Raw genomic sequence first — 19,890 nt, forward strand, 5'->3', positions numbered from 1 at the left:
AAGCCTTACTCTCATTAGCTAAATCCCACAAAGCAACACCCAGCACCGCTAGGAAAGGCCGTACTGGGCATCCCCGTGGTGGGCAGCTGAAAAGCATCCCAGCCAGCACTTCTGTACCGGGGTCCAGTAACCTCAGCTTGTAATTATAGCTTTAACTAAGGAAATTGGAACAATTACACAAACAGCCCTGAACTTGGTGAGTTCTTCATTCTCACCAAAGCCTGCACTCCAGAGGCTGCAAAGGCATGGTCTGGCAAAACTATATTGTCTTCTTTTGGTTTTCCCCTGCCCATAGGAGAGGCATGTGGTAGCCTGTTTTACCTTTTCCTACCAGTCCTAGTGGAGGCAAGTGCTGTGTGTTTGCACACGCATCTGCCTGCCTGTGTGTGTGTGTGCATGCACACACGTGCAAGTGTGCCTGTCTGACTCTGTGTATACCTGTCTATGTATGTGTGTCTGTCTGTGGAGCTCTGTGTGTGCCTGTGGGCCTGGGCATCTCTGTATGTGCTGTCCCCTGAAGCAGATGTGCATTCTTTTGACTCAATACAGCTCATCCTCTCGAAGGCAGTCTCCTCTCTCCTGCAGGCCCCCTGCTCCAGTTACCTGCTATAGGCTGAATCTTCAAAGTCTCCAGAGGCCGTATGTTGAAGTTGGCCATCAGCCTGGGACTTGATTGGGAAGTGATGAAGCATTAGGGATGAAGCTTAGCAGGAGGGGATAGCGAGCCCCTCACCTCCACCCACTTCCCTCTTCCTAACTACCCCAAAGTAAGTAGCTTCCTCTACCATTGGCCCCTGCCACAACCATTGACCCTGCCATAAGCCCGAACACAACGGAGCTAACTAGCCATGGACTGAAACGCCAAGCCAAAAATAAACTTACCCTCCCTCAAAGTGTTCCACTCAGGCATTTTGTCACAGTAGCAGAGCTGATTGAAACACTCCCCCAGGTCTGGACACATCCACATATGCCCAGAGGCAGTTAGGTGCTGATCCATGAGAACAAGCTCGCTGGACCTATCTTACACACAGTTTCATACATATAATCATAGCAGCAATTTTTTTTTTTTTTTGAGACTGGGCTTCACTTATGTAGCTTTGGCTGTCCTGGAACTCACTATGCAGACCAGGCGAGCCTTGAATTCACAGAGGTCTGGCTGCCTCTGCCTCCCAAGTTGGGATTAAAGTTGTGTGCCACTATGCCTAGCAGCAACAACTTTGAAGGTCCTATGCATTAAAGAAAAAATAGACATGAGATTTTCTATATTTTTTTTTAACTGAGCCAACGAAAAACATGGAAAGAATAGAGACTGTCACTAAAGTAAAAGCCCATCAGTCCTTTACCCTGATGCCAAAAAAAAAAAAAAAAAAAAAAAAAAAAAAATCACAAAAACATAGAGAAAAAGCCTGCTGACATAAGCACACTCAGCCTCTTTCTTCCAGACCAGGCTGAGCTCTCCGGAGGAAGATGATGGCGAATAGCTGTCAAAACTGGAGCATGACAACCTCTCCCAAGCTTCCATGAGTCCCACCTCCCACACTCAGAGCTCAGAGTGCTGTACTTGCTTTCCCAGCAACTCATTCCTCTCTCAACTAGAACGCAGGCCCCTTGTGGAACAGAGGCATGTGTTACACAGTGCCAGGATGGGCTCATGGCAACCCAGAGAGACCCGGACATCCACCTGGGACCGGCCGAGAGCACAGAAGACGTTATGCGACTGTCTTTCTCCGGTCTGAAGACCAACGTGTCCGGACCACAGAGAAAGTACCCTGCGAGAAGGTGAGCACAGCTGGGTCTACTCCCACAGGGTTCCCATCAGTGGGAGAAATCAAGCTGCCTTGTTCACTGTTCTCAGCATCTCCCAAAGGCACCTATGGGGACTCCAAAACGATAGAGGAATGCTCTGCCGCTCGAGGTGCTTAGAGACGTTTAGGACATGTCTAGGAAAAGAGCGGTATGAGAAGTTCAGTGTGTACGTATGAGAATGGGGTTCAGATTGAAAAATCACAACTCCTCCACACAACAAAATACTCTGTGGTGTTTTTGTTTGCTTTTAACTCTAGCCCTCCACCCCAGAAACACAATCTCTGCACATTTTTATGGAAACCTGATCACGCTGCTTCTGGGAATGCTGGCTCTTGTCTTGTGTTTGACCTCTGCACAGAGGCTCCTGTCTGCAGCTTCTGTAGACGCGTGTACATTTATGTGGGTAGACACACACAAACACACACACACACACGCACACACACACACACACACACGAGGCTTCTGGCAAGCACTGTGGATGATGAAGCTAACAGCAAGACAGACGGGACACATGACTCTGGTGACAGTTTCTGCAGAAGGGTGAGTAAGGTCCTGTGCTGACCAAATGCTGCCATATGCTTATCGTACTTTGCAAAGGCAAGGGTTTTTTTTAATTGTTATATTAAACATATTTCTAAATTTCTACACCGGGATAATAAACTCTGAACAAGCTTTGATAACAGTAGCCTTTGGTGATGGGACCCTTGTCTTTGTTTATAAAACAATTCCTAGCAAAGGGTAGAAAAGCATTTCCAGAGGGACTCACAGTGATGATGGGACCACTGTGGGACAGTGTCCCTAGCACATGGGAGGCCATGGCCTCAATGCCCAGGTGATCCTGAGGCGTGTCCCTGGGGTTAAGAAAGGCGGTACTGGCCAGCAGGGATACTTGCTAAGAGTCATCTTTAAAGAACAAACAAAAGAATTTTAAAAATAAAACAATAAACAAATAAAATAGAAAACAAGTCTTATTGTAGAAAACCAGCTGATCAAAAAGTTTATTACATAACTGGGAAACCGGAGACAATGAAGAGGGCGACTTCAACACACAGAACAGCACACACAACCCTCACCCTGACAACACAAAACAAACTACAGAGACCCAAACACCCAAAGCCAAAGAAAGCAGTCACAGCACTTTTCAAAGCCATCTGAGCATGGAGATGCCAAGCAGCCACAGCTAAGGAAACCCTGAAGATGAAGGGGCCCCGTGGCTGGTAGATGGGGGAAGGGGACGACAGGATAGCCCAACAAAATTCGGGTACCCAGAGCCTTCAGGAGCCAGTTGTCACCTTCCTATCATCTCTTGACAGACTGAGGAGAGTCCAAGAGGCAGGCGGGGTCAGAGTCCTGAGATTCAGGGCATTTCATTCAATGCAAGGTGCCTGCTTTGCCAAGGACCCCATGCACAGCCCGTGCTCATCAGGAAGGCCCCAGCTTCTAGAATCAAAGGGGAGCCAAAGTCCCAAGCTGAAGGTGAACCCAAAGCAGAGAGTCTGGCAGGCTAGACCTATAGAGATCCACAGGCTGCTTCAGGAAGCTGGCCACCTTCTGACAGCACACAAGAGACCTCAAGCCTCTTAACCAACTCTCCAGTCCCCAGTCTTGGCCCTGGGGAAACCCAGCACGCATGCTGAAGGCAAAGAAACACGGCCACAATTCTACCGTGCCCAACAAGAGACTCACAGGGCTACACCTGGCTCCGGGGAAATGGCAGAGGCAGTCTCTGTGGTTTCCTTCCACACATTCCAAAGCCCATGCAGTCTCCTGGGGCAAATTCGGAAGCAATCCCAGAGATGGTCCCAGTACTGGGATGACCAGACACTAAGACAGCTATGACAAAGTGCTGAAACAGCCAATGGAGTGGAGGGTAGCTCACAGACAGATGGGATTTCAGACAGACATGATCTATAGAGAAAGATGGGAAAGTGCTAGAATACAAACTAGGATCCATGTTGAAGTGGGCACGAGGGTACAGTGAGCCAGAGGCTTCCAAAACGGTGAGGACAGACTATGAGGAGCACACAGCCAGAGGGCCACAGGGGTGAAGAGCTGCAGCACAGGGAACCCCAAGTCTGTGGGATTACCCAATGATAGAACACAAACAAGGGAGCTGCCAGAGGAGGGGAGAAGGGCAGGCATCCTTGGAAAAGACAACGGCCAAGCCTCTTCAAACCCAGTGAAAGACAGCATCTTTTGGACACATGACAGATGGAGACCAAGAAGGCTGACCCTCTGCACCAATACTGCAGGGTCACCTGCTGGAGGCCAAAGAGTAAAGCAACTTCAGAGGCTCCAGTGATGATGACACCAAATTTGGGAACAATGGCTGTGGACAGGGTTGGCTTCTCGGGGAAGCAGAGCAAGATGGTGGCTTTGACACCACCTGGAAGTCCATTTTCAGAAGGCCGGCACTGTGGACTTTCAAACATCTCTACTTAATTAAAAAAAAATACTTTGTGTGTGCCTCTGTGTGTGTGTGTGTGTGTGTGTGTGTGTGTGTGTGTGTATGTACAAGAGTGTAGATGACCAAGGGGGCCAGATGGGTCATATCCCCCTGGAGCTGGTGTTACGGACAGCTGTGAGTCATCCAATATAGATGCTTCAAATTGAACTTGGCTCCTCTGAAAGAGCAGTCTGTGTTCTTAACCACTGAGCCATCCTTCTATCCCCTCCCACATTAAAAAAAAAAAAACCAAAAGATGGACTTCTTTGGTGTGAAAGGAAATGACCCAGATGGAGGTTTGCGTCTAAGAGTGAATGAAGAGACCAGCTATATAACCCACTCTGCTTCTCTTTGTCCTCGTCTGAGGCAGGAGAGCCAGGAGAACCAGGAACTAAAACAGAAGTTCCCTGAGAAGAGAGAGTTATTTAAATGCTCCGCCATCTCTGTGGCTCTGCAGGTAGGTAAAGACACCTACAGCACAAACCTGACAACGTGGCTTCAATCCCAGGATCCCATAGTGGAAGAAATGACTGTAGTCCTCTGCCCTTCAACATACACGCCACAGCAAACACACACACGAACACGCACACACATGCACTCACGCACGCATGCGCGCGCACACACATACACACAATAATAAATAATTAAAATCATTTTTCTGATAAGGTAATTGATCTAATGATGGATCTGGAAGAAACCAGACTATCCTAGGCTCTGCTAAGCTGAGACAAGTAAAATCCTATTACTGAAACCCCTTTGTTACTTGACTTTCATTGTTTTATTAGCATATATTGTTAATTAAATGCAATAGATTTCTTAGTGAGCTTGTCACACACGCATATAATTTTTACCATAGTTACCCTGTTTCCCTCTCTTCCCCTGCCCTGCTGTCCCCTTCCTTCCTAACTAGCCCCTTTACTTCCATATTTTTTTTTTTCTTATGACCTAACGAACTCTACCAGGATTAGCGATAGAAACATGAGTAGTGACTTACACAAGTCCTGGCATGGTGTCATTGGTACACAGCTGAAGAAAACACCCCTTCCGCCCCGGGGAACTGCTTATAGATCCTCAGAAAAAGTGCAGGGAGTCACATCCTCCCCACTGTCAGACCTTACCTAAAAATCCCCAAGGATAACAAGGCTTGGTGCGCCCCTCCACCCTCCCTCTGGATCTTCCAGTCTTCCCACCCCGCTTCCACAATGCTCCCTGAACTTGACGGGGTGATACAGACGCCCCATTAGGGCTGAGAGCTCCACAGCCATTTGGATTTCCGTTTCTAGGATTTCTTGGGCTCTGGTACTGCAGAAATAATAACACAAGGGTTAAATAGAGTAATCAATTCGAACTCTTCAGAAAAAGATTATCCGCCTCGTGTTATTTACTTCCCTTGTAAGAAATACACTAAAATTAAAATTCCTGCAATTAACTACCATTCACGAGTGGAGCTGCCGTGCTATAATTAGCTAAGCGCCTCAGCTTGTAAGTAGCTCACACATGGGGGAAGTAGAAGTCAAGGCTATTTCACTCCATCAGCATCTAGGAAGCATGCTGTTTCGCTTGTCTGTTTGCCAGATGCTCAAGGACTCAGAGTGACTTCGTGTCAGATGTGCAGAGGGCTCAGCAGGCTGAGTATCTAAGGCTGCAGGACAGAGGGTGAGCAGGAACCACCCCCTGTTCAGGGTGGCCCTACCAAGCTTTCCACGGGACAGTGAGAGCCAACCAAGGAAAGAAGAGCCCAGGCAGCCAGGAAAGGAGCCCAGAGAAAGAAACGGTCACCAAGAAAGCTTCCCACTCCACAACTGTCCTTTCTCCTTAGGTGAACAGGCAAGCTAAGATCACGGGAAGAGGGATAAGAGAGAGAAGAGCTAGCTGTCAATCACTCAAACAAGAGCAAAGCTTCAGTCAAACCAAAAACTCCTTGGTGCCTGGATGGATCCCTGCAGAACGTGACAGCATGTGGCCTGAGACTCAACCCCTCAGTATCAAATGACACCACTAATAGTGGCAGGAGATTAGGGGACCACGAGTGTCTGAGGTGCTAAGTGTGGGGACCCACATAAAAAAAGGCTGGGTGCAGGATTAAGTGATTGAACTGCAGTGTTGGGTGGCAGTGATGTGGCTCCCTGGTCAGCCCGTCTACTAACCTTCTCCATGAGCTCTGAGCTGGTTACAAGTGGGAGAGCCTGTCTCAGAAAAGCAAGGTGGACGGTACCTGAGGAATGACATCTGAGCTTGTCCTCTGGCCTTCACACACACTCATGCATACACACACACACACACACACACACACACACACACACACATGCACGCACGCACGCACGCACGCACGCACACATGCAGAGGCAGCATGCGTTGATGAGATGCAGAAGCCTCTATAAACCTGGAAGGCTCTGGAGCTCTAGCAACATAGTGAAGGTCTCAGTCTAAAGGCTACACAAACCCCCTGGAGAGATTCCTGAGCCTGAGGCTTGCAGGGGTGACCAAGGAAAACGTCTCCCAGACCTCCTGGGTGTCACAAATTTCAGTAACACCACAGTCACTGCTGACAGTAAAACAGGCCACCTCTGTGATTCTCTGGGCAGCCGACAAAGTATCTTCATGGGCCTGGAGTGTGACTGTGTGTTCCTGGGAGCCATGGGGAATTGAGGTTCATGGTTCCCCTAATAGGGTGTGTGTTCATCTTCACTGTCAAGTTGCCAGGTTTTAAAATCACCCGAGACACAACTCTGGGCATGTGTTTGGAGGATGTACCCAGAAAGGGTTAACTAAAGAGAGGCCTGGTTGAATAAAAGGGGAAAAGTCTCTGCTTGCTGGCTCCAGCTGACCCTCACACCTGTCGCCATGCCTTCACCACCATGGCAACTTCAAACTGTGAGCCAAGGTAAGCCCTCCCTTCTTTAAGCATTTGTCAGCAGTGAGGAAAGTGGCCTTTAAACTGAGTGTCATAGATACCCAAGTTCATGTCACCTCCTTCCAGCCCTGTCCTCGCCACGGCCATGATGAACTGAAGCCTTGGGAAGACAGACACGCACAGCTTCTTTCTGAAGGCACAGAATCTCTTCCCAGGACCATGGAACATGGGAACTCAAAGGGATCATGGAATTGTATTTGCTTTAAAGGACTGGCTTATGGTTATATGAGCAATACCCAATATTGATGCCATAAACATTATTTCAATATATTTTTTCCACAAATACCATGACCAGTATGGGCATAGGAATAGAATAAATACAATAGACAGGAGGAAAATTCCAAGCTCCTGCAAAGACCAGGGTCAGAGCCAACATGCACATCCCATTCATAGGTAAAAACCAGACCAACCAGCATTTTAAGAGAGATTTAAAATCGTAAAGGAGATATTTCCAAACTGAAAAAGAAACAGCTAGAAACCCAAGGGCTTAAAACTATGGACTCCTAAGCTCCAAAACAGCAGTGCTCAGGGCGTGGCATTTGAGCTGTGATGAGGTTGTGGGATGGAGCCCTCATGTGTGGGATTCATTGGTGTAGCATAAAAAGGCTGTAGGTGGCTGCCTCCCTCTTCACACATGAGAACAGTGAGCAGCTCTCATCAGAGACCAACTCCGCAGCCACCTTGATGTACAGTTTCCAGCCTCCAGAGCTCAGAAGTAAATTGCTGCTGTTTAAGGCCACCCCACCTGGGAGGTTCAGCAGAACAGCCTGAGCAGATAAGATAGATTCCGAAACCAAAATTACAACAGGGACCAAACAGATCAGAAACAAGGGAAGTGAATTGGACAGAACCAAGAAATAAGTAAGAAAGACCAAAGGGGACTAAGGGACAGAGAGAAGCCAAAGGGGACTAAGGGACAGAGAGAAGCCAAAGGGGAATGAGAGACAGAGAGTACAAAGAAGGTATCTCATTTAAATCTCATTTCTGTGAGGGGCAGATGAATCCAAGCAATACTAAAAGCAACAGCTGGACAGATGGACAGCCTCCTGGGACAGACAGCCTCCTGCAGCTGGGAGTCAGGTGAGTGAGATTCTACCAATGAGTATTCACTACCAAAACAAAACAAGAACTAGCTCTGCTGTTAAAGGTTAAGACTCACAACCAAAACTTCAAAACAATCAGCAATAACAAAAGGATGGCTCAGTGGGTAAAGGCACTTACTAGCAAGCCTGATGACTTAAGTTCAGTCCCGGAGACCCACATGGGGGGACAGGAGAACCAGTTTTCACAAGTTGCCCTCTGATCTCCATATGCGTGCCATGCTGTGTTTGTATGCATGTGTGCATATGTGTGCACATATCCACATCTGTGTGTGTGTGTGCACTCATGTGTGTGAAAAATTAAAACATAATTTTAAAAACCCCACAAAACTCCCAGGTTAACCTATTCGAGGTTTTGACAAATTAATAATCAAATGAACAAGAGCCCAGGAAGAGGTCTGGAATAGGGTGTGGCTCAGAACCATGGCACGTGGCCTACCTTCAGCCACTGCTCAGCCTGCTCCTTGCTCTGGACGGCGAGAACCAGCGGGTCTGTGCCTTGCTGGGTGATTTTCAGCTCATGTTTCTTCTTCTTGCTGTCTCTTGGGATGTATGTGATGCTGCAGCCTTGCAGTGGCAGCTCCATCTGGGGCTGCTGGTCCTTGGAACTTTTATAGCACTGCATGGAACACAACAGACCAATGAATGCCACGAGGACAAATGAAACAATGGTGAAACCCAGTACAACCAAACCTCCAGTGCTGGCCAGGCTTCAGGAGGTGTTGGGACAGAGGGATGGTGCAGCAGCCAGCTAATAGGTGGGCCTTCCCACTCTCCTTCTGCGTCTGGCACACACGGATGTGTGTTAATCCAGCTGAGGTCTAAGGAGCATGTAGGCCATCACTAGGAAGACACTAATCTAGCCTGTGTCTATTGAAGCATCTTCATAAAATTACATTTATTTTCATGTGAATATGAGATATATAAAAGGACTATTAGATCTGTTGCAACTTCACTGTGGGCAGCTTAGTGCAATAATGAAGACACTTGGAGCTGGAGGGATGGCTCAGCACTTAAGAACACACAGTGCTCTTATTGAGAACCCAGGCTTGGGCCCCAGCATCCACATCGGCTGGCTTACAACCACCTGTAACTCCAGGACTGTCTGGAGATCTGGAAGAGGCAAGCCCAGGCTTCCTCCAGACAGGACTTTTCCAAGGCTGCTGCTAAGAGCCTGAGGAAGATGCATGGGGAGCCCACAGGCCCTAGAACTGGAAGGCCTCAGAGGGTGTGCCCCAAGAGGCTGACCTCCACTCTCTCAGCACTAGATACAGGCAGGCCCTGGGAAAGAAGGGTGACTTGGCTCAATGGAGGCAGCTCTCCCAGGGCTATCCAGCAGCTAGAGAATGGGTGCTTCCGTCTCAGGGGGCTGCCTGAGTGGGTGCAAAATTGTCTGGGCATGCAACTAAAGGCCTAGAGATGGAGTCAACAAAGTAGGTAGGCATGACATCCACGGGGGTTGAGGCCAGGCAGGATGCTCAAGGAAGGGAAAGCACACTTTCTCCATCTGAGTATAGTCATGGCTTAATTCTGAAGGAAAATAAAACACACACCTACCACCAACAACAACAGTAACTACTTTAAGCCAAATGTGGTGGTGCTTGCCCAAAATCTCATCATTCGGGAGATGGAGGAAGGAGGATTGAGAGCTCAAGCATAGCCCAGGCTACATTGGCTATCACAGGCTACATAGTGAGTTTGGGGTTAACCTGAGCTAATAGCAAGAGTCTCTCATAACAAAGGCAAAATCAAATAAAAAGCCAAGTTTCATCTCGCATTTTCTCTTGCATAGTGTCTTCCGTCATTTTCTATTTATTTCCTCAATTAAGCTAGTCTCTATGGAAGTTATTACCATCATGGAACAGAGAGAAGGATCTCAGAGGAGGTCAAATTACAGAAAAAAAGCAGGGGAGGAGGAAGACAATAAATGGGTGTGGGACAGAGACCAGGGACCTGGGCCCTAAAATGCTGACCCTGCATCAGCCCTAAGGCCACCTACATAGGGAATAAAACTTCTCTTTCACATGAGAGTTGAGTTCATTTAAAAATATTTTATATAGCATGTCACCACATTGCAGCGATTGCATCAGATTATAAATAAGGACTGTGTTAATATTTTTCATGCTCAAAAATCCCTGATGGCATCATTTTTGGCATATTCTATATTTGGAAGAAATTCAGGCCACACATGTGGAAAAAATATGCACTTTGTTTTAAAAAGCTGAGCAAAAACATGAAGCACATACGAGGTCCTAAAGAGCCTAGGCAAGCAAGACACCCATAACTCACTGGGGAGCACGGTCTCTCTTACAGTGTTATCTGCTCCACTAAATGTGCGGAAACAGAAACTCAGCTTCTCGGCTTTAATGACTCACTTTTGAGCAATTGTTTCCTGAGATTAATTTGAAAGACGAAAGGCAAAAACTGTGCAGTAAAGCCCCTGACCTACTGACCAGCCATGGTTTCTAAAGGAAGTGTGGGTGTGTGTGCAGGAATGCAGTCTCCAAGGCTGCTCCTTCTTAGAGCCCCCAAGGGGACAGCACATGGCCGGAGTTCTGTACCTTCCACACCCCTGCTTCTGAACATACTCCACCTTCCTGTTTGCCTCAAAAACAAAACAAAACAAAAAAGCTTCATTTTGGAAATCTTTAGGCTATCCAAAAAAAAAAAAAAAAAATGCCCTTTCCATCCGCCCTCCCCAAGCCCTTCCACAGGCTCGGGCCACTGCTGTGAGAGGAATTTACTGACTCATTACAAATGAGAAAGTCTATCTTGCAACTTGTGGCAAGTCTCAACACTGCTCATTTCCACTGACACAAGCCACAGGCCCAGCAGGATGGGAAGGATTTGGGTGTGGGGGAACCCTGCAGAGGTGCCAGCCTGGCTGGGCTGGGCCCAGCCCCTGGCTTTCAAAAAGCTTTCCGGTGCTTGCCTTCCCTGTGGTAACATCTGCAAGTACCAGCTGCCATCCCGTACTTCAGACAGTGCAGCCCCACTGGGCCCCCTCACCAGCAACTTGGTGTCCTTGATGACGCAGAGCAGCTTGGTCCACTGGCCAAAGCGTTTCTTGCGCAGCAGGAAGGCGCAGATCTTGGCATCTTTCACCAGGTCCATAGAGGCCTCCTCCGAAGGCCACTGGTGCCGGGTTTTCTTCCCTTTTCCATCCTCCTCCTCTTCATCATATGACTCATAGGAACTGCTCATGGCATCAGAGTCATAATCTGTGAAGGAGAAAAAACAGAGGTGAGAGGCAGAGCTCACAGCTCACCTCACCTGGCCACATTTCCAACCACTGTGGGCTTCAGCCCAGAGGATGAAAACTCCAAGACACAGGCAGTGGGAACTCAACAAAGTGCTTTAAATGCAATGACTAACACATGGAGATTTATTTTTAGCATCTCTAGACTCTTTCACATGGACAGGATGATGTCACGGTGATGGCAGCATTAGCTGCACTCTGCCTAGGGTGGCCACTCAGAACCTTGTCCCCCCCCCCATGTCTGTCTGCTGACAATGTTGCCCACAGACCCTCCAGACCACTCGGGATCCACTGTGTCACCTTGGACCTGTGATGGGACTTGTCCCATCTTTCTGACAGAATGCCCTTCACACAAGGACGCGTCACCTCAGCTTAGTTTCTCCACACATACCCTGCTTCCTCTTCTCCGCACACACCACAAGCTGCCCCCATCTCCTCCCTCTCTGCTGGTATAACAGGTGCTCCATACACTAGTGTTAAGCTCATGGCTTCCCCTGGCGAGCACTCCTTGATACTGAAGCCCGTGTCATGGGCTCAAGAGTGATTCCCTGGTCCTCGTGCGCTGAGGTCCTCAGGCTAACATGACTGCATTTGAGATGGAGTTGGGTTATACTTAAGATGCAATCTGTTACTGAAATGGCTATGACCACATATGTGGCCTCAGTCCAATGGGAGTGGTGAGAGGGAAGGACAAAGGGAAAGAGGAAGAGAAGGGGGGAAGAAAGCACACTGTCGAGACAGGGCTAAGGACACAGCCAGAGGGTGATATCTCTAAGACTGGTCAACTGTAAAATAAGCCACTGGGACCATAAACTGAAAATGCCAGCATTTCCCAATAATTTCAGCATTCCAGCCCCTGGCGGTGCTGAAGGCGATCTGTGGCAGCAACCTGAACAGGCCAACATAACACACTGGGTCCCAGGCCCTTGTGACAACACACACAGCCTAACAGACTCTTCCCTGGGCGCCCACTGGTCAGCCCTCTACACCAGGCTGCGAGCCTGGGGAAGGGAGGGCCATCTTGCTGCATGTGACAGCTAGGTGCACGGTCAGGGAAGGAAGAGCGATCGCATGGGTTCAACCCCACGTGCAGATCCTTTAGAGGGACAGCAGAGCATTCAAGCCTGCAGGTTGCGGTAGAGGTGACGTAGGCACATCTCGCCTGGGGAGTGGTGACAGGGCCTGAGAGGCGCTGGTGACGCAGACCTGAGGGTTTCAGTCTGAGCACACCATGCCCAGAGACAGAGGCCAGGCCCCCCTGCCATCCTCAGACCAGCGCCCTTTCTCCCTCATCTCTCCCTGCCTACACACCAGCAAGTGACTGCTCCCAGTGTCTGCACCTGTCCATCACCCCCTCTTTACACGGCAGCCACAAAGGAACATGTCAATTCTCATTTTTAATAAAATTGAGGAATTACGCTTTGAACGCCCCATTCTCACATACAGTTCAAAGGACCCCAAAGCCTATGGCTGTGTGGACACCGTGCGGCAGGGCAGAGGCAGAATGTGGCCTCTGTCGCCAACATGATGGAGAGCACACCATCTGAGGTTCGTGCTATCAAAGACAGGGAACTAAGAGCCAGATGGCCAGACACTGGGAGAACCAGACTGTCACCCAGCCCCTGGAGAAGCTGTCGGTAGCCAGCCAGAAGTCCGAGAAGTCAGTAACAAATGCACCCTGGGAAACACCACAGTTTCCAGAGCATGTGGCTACTTGGTATTGGCCCTTGAATAGCGCTGGGGTTGAGGGGGGGCAGATGGTGGTGGACAGTAAGTACCGTTAGAACTTGCTATACTCTGCCCTAGGAGTCTGTCACAAAGCAGGAGTGTTGGGTGTACAGGGATACCTAAAAAGTTTAAAGCAACTCATTTGCTTATTTATTGGGGAGGACAGAAGAGTGGAGACTATTAATGCATGGACTATTAATGCTCTGGAGACTCATGACCTCAATCAGCAGTCCCTCCCTTTCCTACACAACCCATCTGTCCCCTGAGCACACAATGAGACATTCCACCCAGTATCCTGCTGAGAGGGCAACAGTGTGTGACACCGCAGGAGAGGACAGCATCAGTAATGACACCTGAATGCCAGGGGTGATGATTACTGAGGTCGGTATCAGGGGCCTGAGGACCAGGACTTCAGCAAAAATTATCCTGTAAAACCTGCTCTCAAACCTGCCAGCACAAAAGAAAAGCCTGCACCCAACAGGCAGGCAGCCTGGACGAAACCTCGGCCTTCAGGGCTGTGCTCTGTGGAGACCAAGAGAGGGCACACATGAATGTGCCACAGAAGCACTCCTCTCCCGACCTCAGGGAACCTCATCTGCCCACACCTGGCCCCAGATCCAGCGCACCCACATTTCTGTGGTGGTGTTCAGCCCCCTGCCTCCACACCCAGTGCCTTGGCTCATCGCCACTTCTGTGAATGAAGGGACCACCCTGGTGGGCGGCTGCCACTCAACTCACTTGATGTGATGTACTCTGGAGCTTTTCCAGGACTCAGCGGCACGGCTTCCTCATAGTAACCCTCTGGGAGAGAGGACGTCGGTAAGGGTGGAGGCCCGCTGTCAGGAGGCTGAGGGCAGAAGGAAAAGCGTGCCGGATCAGTGTGGCTGCTGAAGGCAACCCAGTACTCCTCCATAGAGAGGCCCAAGGCCCCTAGGACCTACACCACTTTTCCTGCTCATATCCAGCCCCCAGCCTCACTCTGGCTGGTCACAGACCACTCAGGTCCCACCAGTACCTAAAGGGAGTCCCATCTTCATGTGGGGACACCTCACCTGACTACTAGTGGCACGCAGTGAGCCATCGGAAGCCTGCCCCCAAATCCACTTGCCCTCTGAGCCCTTCTCCAGCTGAGACAGGGTCTGTGTGTTCCTCTTCATCCCTATAACGCCCTCCAGACACCCCAAGGCTGAGCGCCCCCTACAGACAGCACCAAGAACAGAGGAAGTGTGTGCCTGTTCCCAGGTATTCCCCAAACCACCCCTTCCTGCCACTCTGAAGGCAGAGTCTGTGCTTTACTTAAACCACCCCATCAGAATTTCCTACAAACTCAGGCTGTACCACTCACTACGTGAGACCACGGAAGAGGTAGGAGGAGCTCCTTAGCCTCTGCCCTAACCAGATCCTACCAGCCTTCAAGATGCAGCTCAGATTCCCTCTTCCTGAACTTTCCTGACCACTAATTCATGCCAGCCCCTTCTTTGCTCATCCATGGGACCCTGCTGGTCATCATTCTTGCCAGTCCTTCTGCCAAGAGAAAAGGACAAACGGAAGGCGGTCTGCTGCATGAGGGCCCCGGCTCCCTGCCTGGCAATGCACTACAGCATCCCTGCCCACAGGTTGCAGCTGTCAGCCTGAAAGAAATCCCTGCAGGAATGCTACCAAGTAGCCTCACACTGCAGATGCAGAGAGCACGGCCCAGAATCTAAAGCATGCTGCTCAAAAATCGGACTTGCTTCAGCCATGGTTGGGTTCTCAGACACTCTGGCATCTGTTAAAGACCTCCTCTAATGTCTCCCCTTCCTCCGTGCATAGCTGATTCACACTATCTGTGTTCTGTAAATAACCAGGAAGTGACAAGCTCCGTCCAGCTCAGACACTGCTCCACTGACATCATGGGCTTTGTTTTTCTTCTTATGCAAACCCTCCAGAATGTGACTCCATCGCTTTCCACTAACTCTCAGTCCAAAAAATCCTTTGCGAGTGACTAATGGCCACTGCACGCCTACCCTGCCGCCTCCTCCTCTTCCTCCTCCTGCAGCTGGAGAGGACTGATTCCCAGTTCAGCGAGCCAATCTCCCAGGCCTGTTCCCTGCAGAAACACCTCCAGTTCCTTCCTAGCCACCTAGCTCCCTGGGTGGTCACCATCCTGCCATCTACTTACAAGTTAAAGGACCGCCTTTGTAGGCAGCCATGGCTCACCAAACCGTGCTGTCCCAGGACCCATGCTGGTTCATCCAAAGTCTTCCTGTCCTCCCTAGGGCACTGTCCCTAGAGGGACCTGACATGCTGTACTTGGCACTGGGTAAAGCAAGACATCCAGCCTGAGATCCTGCAGCTGCTTGGAGGAGTGTTCCATGCATTAGGCAGGGACACCACTTTCCGCTGACTTGGTAAAACTGACAGCTCACACCCTGGACTGTTTCAAAGAGCTGAGTCAAACTGATGTCAGTCTGCATCCAGGTCAGACCTCCCTCCAAGGGGTTGTGAGTAAAGAGGTGAGGAAGGCTGGTGTGTACTGGGTGGGGTATGTGAACGGATGCAGTCAAGCCATTGAGGACACAGCCTTCAGAGAGATGCGCTTTAGTTAGACTTCATGGTTCCGCCTCTAGAAACACAGCAGGAAGATCCTATGGGCCAGTGGGGGAAAAACAAGCTCAACAAGTTCAACAAATGTTTCTGGAAAAATCTAAACCATGACAAGAAGAATTCTGGCCAGTAAGATGGCCAGCCCAGCAGGTAAAAGCACTTGCAAGGCAGATTTCTGTGAGTTTTAGACCAGCCTAGTCTACATTGTGAGTTCTAGGACAGCCAGGGCTACATAGTGAGATCCTGTCGGAGAAGGAAGGAAGGGAGAGAGGGAGGGAGGGAGGGAGGGAGCAACAAGCAGAAGGCAGCATCCAATGTTATAAGCCACAAAAAGGCAAAACACAGAAGACAATAGCAGTTTGCAAACATGGGAAATAATTGTAACCAGTATAAGTCACACACACACACACACACACACACTGCCACCTCAGTGATCAGGACACATAAGTCAGCTCTTTCCCCCACTAAGCCAGCTGTAGTGTTTAGCACTACAACAGAAAGCAAACTAAGACAGACATCATGTTTTCTCCTGATAAACTCATAGCTCCTGCCCATCAGCTTACCCAGCACTGAGGCCTCTTCTGGGCATTCCTCACCCAACCCCTAGCATTGACCCAATCACAGGTACTGCATGGTTCTGGGTACATCTGGCTCACGCTTGGGTTTGTGCCTTCATTTGGAGGCTCCTCTGCCCTGTATAGTCTCCTTCCCATTGCATTCTTATCTCACAAGAAGCAAACTCTCCACAAAGTCAGTCTGTCAAGATCAATGGTGCCTGGCCAAAAGCCAGCCCAAGGCAAACTGAATTGAGTTTATTGACTGACAAACTCAACTTTCACTAAACACCCTAAGAAAGTGTGTCTGTGATACAAATACTGAGAAGCAGAGGCAGGAGGATAATGAATCCCAGTCCAGCCTGGCATATATAGTGAATCCCAAGTCATTCTGGGCTGCAGACAGGGCTCCAAATATCCTCATAAAAAAATGTCCTAGAGTGTCTTAGTCAAACACTGAACTGTCATGGGTTGACACAAATATCATTCAGTCCTTCAGCAAAATGACCAGACTAGTGGCCACATATCACTAAATAAATGCTCATGGCTGGCAGGTTCTTCTCTAAAGTACTGATCAACCTGTCACTGAATGAACTGGCCTGGAGGGAAGTCCACAGAAATGCAATGACACAACGCACTGACCCATCAATGAGAACACTTGTGCACAAACTGTCATCCAAAGGCCTCTGTCCCTCTAGAGGGCCCACAGCACATGCAGGCCAGGGCAGACCAGCTGAAGACTGCACAGGAGGAGCCATGTAGCTCCTGTAGCCACCACCACTCTCCTGCCTGGGTCTACGTACAAATTCCTTCCCATCAATCCTAAGGTACTCCTTAGGAATAGAAGGCATGGCACATTGGCCTGCTACAGAGTGCCACAGAGGCTCAAGACAGCCTGAACTAAAATGTTTAAACCAGAAAATAGTAGACCACTAATTTCCATCCAGCTCATGTTTTGGAAAAACAATCGATCAGTAATGAAATGCTTTTGGAACATGATTTCACAGAGATAAGAATAGTAAATGATACAACAATAATAAAGGGTCATTTAAAAGTTTTTACAACAGGAAAGAAAAAGGAAGGGATAATTAAAAATAAGTTTATGATCTAGCAAGATGGCTCTGAAGGTGAAGGCAATGCCCTCGAACCTGATGACCTGAGTTAGATCCCACATCCTGGAGGGAGAAAACTGACTCCTGCAAGTTGTCCTCTGACCTCCACACCCTCCCCATGGAACATGTACCTGCTGGGGACCATTCAGGGAACAAGTCCAAGCCTGACAGGCTCCTGCTACCTGTGGGTAACACCAGATAACACTTTTTGCTTTCCCCGCTTATCAAGTAACCTTCAGCAAATCACACACCCTCAAAAACCCTTTCCAAAAAATTGGTAGCCACACTCCTCACACGCTATAATGCAGTGATTCTCAACCTTCCTCATGCTTTGAAACTTTAATACAGTTCCTCATGTTGGTGGTGACCCCAAGCATAAAATTATAACTGTGATTTTATTACTGTTATGAATCCTAATGTAAATTATCTGTGTTTTCCAATTATCTTAGGTGATCTCTGTGAAAGGGTCATCCCTTTGAGGGTTGAACAACCCACAGGTTGAGGACTGCTGCTATAAAGTGTTTTGGAGTCTTTAAAGCCTGGCTAAAGGGATTATATGAAATAACAGCTGCCCCCTCATCTGTGCTTACCACAGTCTTCAGCCTTAGTTGTCTACAGTCAATCAAAAGCATGATGTGCAAAGTTCTATAAATAACCCCTAAGTCTTAAATCCTTCTAACTACAGCACATTGCTATAATTGTTGTTTATTGTTAGTATTTATTATTGTCATTAACATCTCACTCTGCCCAATCACAGATTAAGTAAAGCCAGAGACAGGTGCAGAGCTGTGCAAGAGACACCATGGGTGAGGAGCCACAGCATGAAGAACAAACATGGCTGTGGAGACAGACAAGACATGATCCCGCCTCTTCCGTTCAGACTCTGGCAGAAAGAACACATGGCCTAGCTGGGCTGTGGTGGCGCACGCCTTTAATCCCAGCGCTCAGGTGACAGAAGCGGGCAAATCTCTGTGAGTTCGAGGCCAGTCTGTGTACAGGGTTCCAGGTTAGCCAAAGAAACACAGAGAACCCTACCTCAACCTCCACACCAGACACAGCAAATGTAGAAAGAAGCAAGCAAGTGATCACTTTGCCATCATTTGCATGGAAGTCAAAGTCCCCTGATTAAGCAAGCTGCAGAATATAAAGGTACAGAAAGAGCTGAAGGGAGACAGCAAAGGTATACACGGACATCCCCAATTTGAAAATAAAAAAATATGGCAAAAAAGAGTACATTTCTGGAATGTGCACATTTTCACATTTTTCTTTCTCAGGGGGAAGGGGGAGCAAGATTCTATCATGGGGTCCTGTCTGCTTCGTTTCCTGATTCCCCTTCACATCTTAACACATTTCTAAGAACTGTGGTTCCATGATTCTATAAAGAAGCTCGAGCTCCTTCTGTTATCAGCAGCTTCAGGACCCTTGGAACACACTGTCAGGAGCACCTCAGGCACAGAGAAGTCTTTCATCGTCACAGGCCGAGTGACTCAGGCCTCCAGCGCAGTGTGGGTGGTGGGTAGATGTCAACTCACCAGCCATGGCTGAGGGATCTCAGGCAGAGGCATCTGAGGAGGTGCTGGCAGGCTGTTGGCCTCTGCCTTCTGAGCATGGTCCTTCACGTCAAAGCCTGTAGAGATAAACCAAAACCAGAGATGCAGGTGAGGAGGAAGACACCAGCAGTAGCCTTTCCTGAGCCCTCTAGAGAATGGCGCAAATATTTACTCTCTCTGGTCCTTCACAGCAATCCGACAAGGGGACATCATGTTCTCCATTGAACTGTCTGGTCTACCTGAGACCCGACCAGACAACCAGGAAGGGGAGGGAGAAGGGCCGGAAGGACTCATGAAGTAGATAGTGTCAGAGGATATATTGGAAGAGAACAGAGGAATACAGTTTAGAAGTACAATGGAAATAAAGAGGACTCGGAAGCCTAGGACTCTAGTCCAAGGACACCCAGTGGCCTTTGAGACTCACCCTTGGATGATGACTGTATTCGTAGCAGGATGTTGGTGAGCACAGCCTTTTTCTCTCTGACAGTTGATGTGAGGTACTCATGGTCCAGGAGCTCCAGAAAAAGGCGAAGTTCAACTATTAACTCTTCCATTGCTGGAAAGAAAGGAGAGAGGAGGAAGGGGCTCGTTAGGCTGAGGGTTTGCAGGAGCCAAATGGAGTGTGAGCTTCACTCCAGTGCCTCACGTTCAATCTGATCACTGGATGAAGCATTCTGCATGCTAATGCAATAAGTGAGCTTGGTAAGCCAGGCCCTCCGCAGACTCACGATCCTCCCCACACACGCATGGCTCCTTCACACTCACTTTGAGGCAGCAAAGCTCAACTGGAGAAGAGCCAGAGCCAAAGCTGACAGATGGAGCAGCCCTAGAGTAG

At 48.9% G+C, this 19,890-nt stretch overlaps 1 protein-coding gene across 1 annotated transcript in view; it reads right to left on the bottom strand.

The window, feature by feature from the left end:
- The window catches only part of Afap1 (actin filament associated protein 1), a 66,901-nt gene extending 47,290 nt beyond the window's left edge, over positions 1–19,611 (bottom strand). The window contains exons 1-5 of the mRNA XM_051200429.1: positions 19,480–19,611; positions 19,038–19,132; positions 13,992–14,100; positions 11,276–11,487; positions 8,706–8,885 (exon numbers count right to left, since the gene is read on the bottom strand). Coding sequence (XP_051056386.1) covers positions 8,706–8,885; positions 11,276–11,487; positions 13,992–14,100; positions 19,038–19,132; positions 19,480–19,609 — 726 coding nt within the window. The 5' untranslated portion in view covers positions 19,610–19,611. The remainder of the gene's footprint in view (positions 1–8,705; positions 8,886–11,275; positions 11,488–13,991; positions 14,101–19,037; positions 19,133–19,479) is intronic.
- Between the last annotated feature and the right edge of the window lie 279 nt (positions 19,612–19,890).

The sequence above is a fragment of the Phodopus roborovskii genome, unplaced genomic scaffold (assembly GCF_943737965.1).
Source record: "Phodopus roborovskii unplaced genomic scaffold, PHOROB, whole genome shotgun sequence".
NCBI classification, from domain to species: domain Eukaryota; kingdom Metazoa; phylum Chordata; class Mammalia; order Rodentia; family Cricetidae; genus Phodopus; species Phodopus roborovskii.